A 6,731-nucleotide genomic window follows, 5' to 3' on the forward strand; every position below is an offset into this window, starting at 1 on the left:
TAATAGATATAGGCTGGACTATGGAAATTTTGGTAGAAAAATGTTCCAGTTATCTAAAAGTTTAACAAAAAAAATTTTTTTTGGGAAACTAACTCAGTTAGCTGTGTTGTGTCTATGATTTTGATCCACTGGTAATTTCCGCATCGAAGTTGTGTTTCAAGCAAAACAAGCAAAAACAAACAAAACAACACACTACAATACTATAAAATGTTCACTAAAGATGGAATAAGCCAGATTTTGGAGTCACCGTCTATTTTAACATTCAGAGTTTTAGGTATTGAGCTGATTATCTTATCCAAAATTAAAATAAACACAACATTATCACTCTCATACGACATATAACAAATACTCAAAACAGGAAGAAGCTCAGTTTGGTCTCAACTTTTTATTTCTCTAAACACATTCTTTAGAAACTACACACATATCCAGAAAATTATACAAAATTGAAAGTGCTACTGGATATTTTACAACAACATTATCAATATAGTAAAAATAAATAGTGCACACCACATTGTCAAAGGAGCATGTCACTGTAACTATTTGTCAGGAATGAAGTAACAAGTGATATGTTAGGAAAAATGTCTCATCTTCTCAGTATGTACTGGGAGTTTCACCAACTCATCAACACTGGGGTGAGCAGCCATCACCAAATTTACAGCTTAAGTGATGAACTGTGATGCTTGTATTTAAGTATACAAATTATACAAAGTAGACAACATACTGTAGAATATTTTGTAAGCTTTGTAGTACTGCATTATTCTTACCCTTAACCTTAATTTTAAAAAATACTGTATAAAGTATTTCACAAATCTGCCAAATGCCAATTGAAATTAAAAATGGCCAACTGTATTTAACATACTGCACAGAACAGTGTTTCCATTAAAAAGAAAAACAATAAAAAAAACATTTTGACAGGTAAAAATTTACAATTTTGAAACCCCAAGTACATTCTGTAGTCAGCTTATGGTTCAAGTGGTCCACTGAGAGTTAGGTTACACATACACATCAGTCTTCATATTACAACTGACATGGCTGTCATTTTTTTTTTTTAATTTACGGATTTTTGGTTAAATTTCAAGTAATGTAATTGGAAGCCTGTAGTAAATAACCTACATTTAGAAAGTATAATTTAAAAAATGATATACTTCAATTCAGAAATGCTTGTGACTTTTTATTTTACTGAAGGTGGCCTCTATATAGATGTCTTCTGACAGTTATATCAAATACTTCATTAAAAACTATTTTAATTTAGAAGCAACTTAATCATAATATGAAAAATCGCAACAAATGTGAGTCATGTCAGGTTGAACGGTCTGCAGCATTTTTTAACATAAAAGAGGTCTGACAATCGAGCACAGGCCAAATCAAATGTAATCGAACTGCAGTTCTGTCTGAAGTATAACGCAATCAAATAGCAATAATCCTGCAATACCTCTGTAAAACTTATTATGCTCAATTTTTGTTGAGCATGTGTCAGTGGAGTGCTGATTCACTTTTAATGATTTTAGAGGCTGCAATGTGCCTCTAAAGTTCCAAAGAAGTTGAACCAAAAATTCTCTGATACAATCCAAGCAAAACAGAACAAATAAAGTTCACATTTTGGTGATTTATTGCAGGGCTGCTGCACTGGTTTTCAGGCATTTTGTCCACTCTTGTAAATCAAGGCCACTTCCACTAAAATCTGAGTCATACTGCATCTCAATTCCCTTATATCTCTTTCTTAATTATGTTTTCTGATTTAAGGACATTTATAATAATTTAACTACAAATGCTAAAATTTACGGTGCAGTGTAGAGTACAAAATGAGCCAAATGAAGTACTACAAACTTTAACAGGCCGACATGTGCAGGGTCACATATTTTTGTTGGCATTGCTCCCCATTTGACCACCATAAGCAAAACTCCACCTGCTGCTATTGTTTCTGCCTCCAGCTGTGTTTTGAGACTCACAATAGGCAAAAAAACCTACACAAAGGAAACTAAAAACCGCACAAAACATGGGTTTGGTGAACAAGTGATGAATCGACATAAGTATTTCTGCGCAAAATTAACCAGGAGTGCTTTATTTCTCCAAACAGGAAAAATAACTATGTTTTCAAATTCCACTACCAAGAGAAGTTTCTTTAAAAACATACTGTCAACAGCTTTCTTCAACAATAAGTGAACGACTACAACAATCATTTAAGAGTCCATGAGCACACACAGGAAATAGCTTGACCAAAGAATAGCTTATTTGAGTTTAGACCTATACTAAGTAAACAGAATATTCACTGTCTGCCATTCAGTGCTGGGACATAAGTTCACAATGTCACTGTTCAAATTTGAACTAGTGGCTTTCTGTTACATAAATCAGTACAATAGTATTGTATCCTCTTAAGGCAATTTTCAGTTGGAATTCATTTTATGTTGCATATTACGATGCAGTGCAGTCTGTGTATGTGGTCACCATATTTCCTCTGCGCTGTGTCACTGTTCTACAGTGCTGTTTTGATGCACCATGAAACCTGCTTTCAGTCTGTTTGGTGTGTCTGTCAAAAGTAAACATTCTCTCTATGTCGTCAAACACGTCGTCAAAGATACCTGCTCCAAAACCTCCTTGAAAGTGTCTCTTGTGTCTGCTGTGGGACTCCTTGTGGGACCTGGAGTGTTCTTCAAAGTGTCTTCGGTGACGGGCGTGCCTGTTCTGGCTGTAGATGTCAAAGTCCTTGAATATGTCGTCAAAATTGAAGCTGAAAGGTTGTTGGGCGCTCTGTCTACGTCTGTCTTGTGTCTCCCCGGTGAAGTATGCAGAGCTGCCCCTGAACTGGTCGTACTCTCTTCTTCTGGTTTCATCCGATAAAGTTTCATAAGCTGCAAAAAAATAAAAAGACAATAGTAAATGGGAAATCTCTGCCTGCTTTAAATTAACAAAATATTTGATTGGTAAGAAACAATTCATCTTTACACACACATTTAGGGCTGCAACTAATGATTATTTCCATTATTTATGAATCGTTTTGGCTATAAAATGTCAGTAAACAGTGAAAAAGTGATGTCTTCAAATGTCTTCTATTGACCAACTAGCAGTCGAAAAGACAAAAATATTCACTTTACTATCATGTGAAATATGCCTAAAAGAAGCTCTAAAAAAAGAGCAAAATAATTATTAAAGTAGTTGTCAGTGAATTTTCTGTCAATTGACTGATTTATTAATTGACTAATTGTTGCAGCTACACATTCACAGTCCCAAAAAGAAACAAAACTATTGTACCTTCAGCAATTTCCCTGAATCTCACTTCAGCATCCGGGCTATTGTTCTTATCTGGGTGATATTTCATTGCAAGCTTGTGGAAAGCCTTTTTTATCTGACGCTCAGTGGCATCTTTAGGCACACCCAATATATCATAGTAGTCCTTCTTGGCAAGTATCAGTTCTGTTATCATGAGGATGCAAACTGCAAACGTTACAGCTGACTGTGCAGTGGCCATGACTCCGCTGTCCCCTGCATTCAAGAGAGAAAAGGGTCAGTTGGTACAGACGTTTTTGCATGCAATAAAGTGTTATATGTCTTAAATATAACAGACTCTGCAGATTTATACTAGATTGTTCTTTTTTTTTTTTTTTTTAACACACACCATTGCACAACAATAATAATAACAATAACAATAATAATAATAATACATTTTATTTAAAGAGTGCTTTTCAGGGTACTCAAAGACATTTTACATAAGTTAAAAATGTACATGTGTACAATTTTATGTACACATAGACATAAACACACTCAGATGGCTCCCTCTTAATATAAGACGTCAATTTCACCGGTACCAGTTTGTGTTTTAACTGCATTAACTTTTACTATCCTTATTGTTTAAAACAATTTTTTGTTTCTTATACGTCAAATTATTCACTAAGATACTCTGATCAGATCCTCTTTATGGTCCTAATTGTATCTAAAAAATAAATAAGTAAATAGTTAAAACAAAAAAGTAAATATCCTTATTTTAAAATGTTTCGTTTTCTTATCTAATAAATTGTCCAGGTTTTCAGTAATGTTATCACTGTTCCTTTATAGATTGATTATTTTTCTATTGATTGTGTCTAGTCTAAGGTTTGTTAATCTTCTGTTTTTCTTACTTAGTTTTTTGTTTGGTTGGTTTTGTTGTGTTGTGTATATCTGTGTCTGTACAGTTTTGTTTTCCATTTGTTTTGTGAGGGTTTGTTTGGGACCCCCTTGAAAACGAGATGATACATGTCAAAGGAGTTTTATCCTAATAAAATACATTTTCAGTCATAAATTAAGGAAGTGAGTGTTAAGAATATATATTGACGCCTCTGACAAACAAGATCCCTCATAGCTAACAGCCACTTTACAGATACATCATTATCTACATTAATAGAAACTGTACTTCCCTGCAAACGTTATGTTTATGTTTATGTTTATGTAACTAAGCTAAATTACACGTTATGTTTGACTCTTTCACCGTTATGTCATCATAACGTAGAACCAACCGTTACAGATAGCTGGCTAGCTGACGTTAGCTAACAGGCTATTCTCCATTTATCCTCCTGTTTTTAGGCTCACATCACTTACCTTTCTGGGGGACACGAGTACTGCTTAGCTGTTCTTCTGAACTTCCACTGATCAACGTTAACTATTTACACCAGTGCTCAACATGCCAGCGTTAGATTAGGTTTTAAATATTATCGACAAGCAGTTGTTAGCAGCAGCATCATTTGCATTTCTTCTTCTTCTTTTGTTTTGATTGGCGGTTGGCAACAAGCTTACAGGCGCATTACCGCCACCTAAAGGACTGGATGTGTAACAGTAGATTGGCACTATGAATGATTGTCAAACATTCCTCAATCATTTTGTTGCATCAGTTACGTTTTTTTTGTCTTCCCCTTCGTCTTTTTAATGGTGAATTGCAACCGGGTGGAGCATTATCGCCACCAACTGTCATGTTACATTGTTCTTTTAAATATCAGTCCTGTGTTTTGTAGATAGGTGAAACAGGTCGTTCCTCAATAACTGTCTTTAATTTGCATATTTAGGACAAAGAAGAATGACATGATTCACAGTCTCCATTTGATTGCAGACATCACATGTTCAGCTTGGATGCTTCCCAATGAGGTGTAGAGATGAATTTAACTTGGTATGTCCAAGTCTAGTCCTACTAACTTTTCCCCAGTGACCTTCCCTTCTCCAACTTCTTGCTGGATCTGATACAAATACCTTCCCTTAATAGGTCTATCTTTATCTCATAACCTGTGCCATTGCATCTTGATTTTGTTCCATGAAAAAACTTTGTGAAAACTCTACTTGATTTGCTTTAATCCATTTTTCTACTACCAGGTCTACTGTTTCATTCCCTTGGATGCCTATGTGAGCTGGTACCCATAGAAACTGTACACATATTCCTAGACTAATATTCTATATAAAGACGGCAAAATTTCATAGGTAATATCCTGTCTGCATTCTGAAGTGATATGTTTGATTCTCAGAGAAGATAGTTATGTTTCTGCCCTCTTTTGGACAATGTAATACTATCCTCTCCTCGTCAGCTGTCTGACAGAAACCCTGTTATATGTGTGTGTTATAGCATTTATAACTATGTACTGTTTGGATGAAACAAGCATATGTCACCATCAGGCTGTAAATCTGTTAATGAGTGTATTGTTTTTAATGTCTTTAGTTGTGTGATTGCTGAAAGCAAAATGCAGAAAAAAATCTAAACACATCTTATTTTTATTCATTATTTTTATTCTTCATTATTTTTTTAATTAAATTTTTTATTTTCTATTTCTTATGTGTTGTATGTTGCTGCCCCTGGTATTTTGTTCCCAAAATGTACCTTATGTTCATTCATGTACTGAATAAAAAAAAAATATTTTCGATAAATATTGAGTTATACTATTAATATTAGATTGTAAATACTATGAACAACAGCCTGTCTGCTCAGTGATCTCATAGAGTTTCAATGCATCGTATTTTAATTTCTTTAGATTGATAATGTTTGTTCTGATATTTATTTTTTAATTTCAAAAAACTGAATGTTTTATTGAACATCATGAACATACAGAAGAAATTCAGCATTTAAATTAAAATATGCATTCTTGGGCAATTCAAAATATTGTTGTGCAAGTAAATAAAATATAAGAAATATGTAAAATATATATATTTTTAATGAATAAAGCAATATATAACACTTATAAGATCTTTATAACATAATCAAATAGTACCCCCAATAATAAGTAAACAATAATAACAATGAAAGACAACATAAAGTTTAAAGGTAACACATAATTCTTCATGATACATCAGTGTACAAACACTTTTCTTGTTTGTCATAAGTCTTAAAGTATCCATATACAAAATAAATTCAAGCAGAAATACATTTATGTTTGGGAAAGAGAGAATATTGTCTTTTGTATGTGAAATTTACCAATTAGAAGTATAAGATTCATTGTGTAACACAAACATGTCTTATTACATTCAAATTTAGTAATTTTATCCCTTGCAATTTGCTTACATTGACTATAACATTTGGGTAAATAATATGTCATCACATTTTTAAGTGTCTGCGTGGCGCTCCATTTGTTTATGCCTAAATTCAGTGAAAGGGTGGGGACACATTTTTAATATTGAGTGCTGTCTCCGCCTACCCGGGCGAACGCCGGCGTACTCTGGTAAATATAAAAAGTTGATCATCTGTTGCGGTTAACGGTGGGGAGAAATGTCTCAACCAATCAACA

General features: G+C 33.7%; 1 protein-coding gene across 1 annotated transcript; it reads right to left on the reverse strand.

Moving 5' to 3' along the window:
* Positions 1 to 370: 370 nt before the first annotated feature.
* On the reverse strand, positions 371 to 4,740 carry dnajb9a (DnaJ heat shock protein family (Hsp40) member B9a). The gene is made up of 3 exons (XM_044357543.1): positions 4,570 to 4,740; positions 3,250 to 3,480; positions 371 to 2,849 (listed from the first exon to the last, which is right to left on the reverse strand). Exons 2-3 carry the CDS (start codon positions 3,464 to 3,466, stop codon positions 2,413 to 2,415), a joined length of 654 nt encoding a protein of 217 aa, XP_044213478.1. The 5' UTR covers positions 3,467 to 3,480; positions 4,570 to 4,740; the 3' UTR covers positions 371 to 2,412.
* Positions 4,741 to 6,731: the final 1,991 nt, after the last annotated feature.

Source organism: Thunnus albacares, chromosome 7 (genome assembly GCF_914725855.1).
Source record: "Thunnus albacares chromosome 7, fThuAlb1.1, whole genome shotgun sequence".
NCBI classification, from domain to species: Eukaryota; Metazoa; Chordata; class Actinopteri; order Scombriformes; family Scombridae; genus Thunnus; species Thunnus albacares.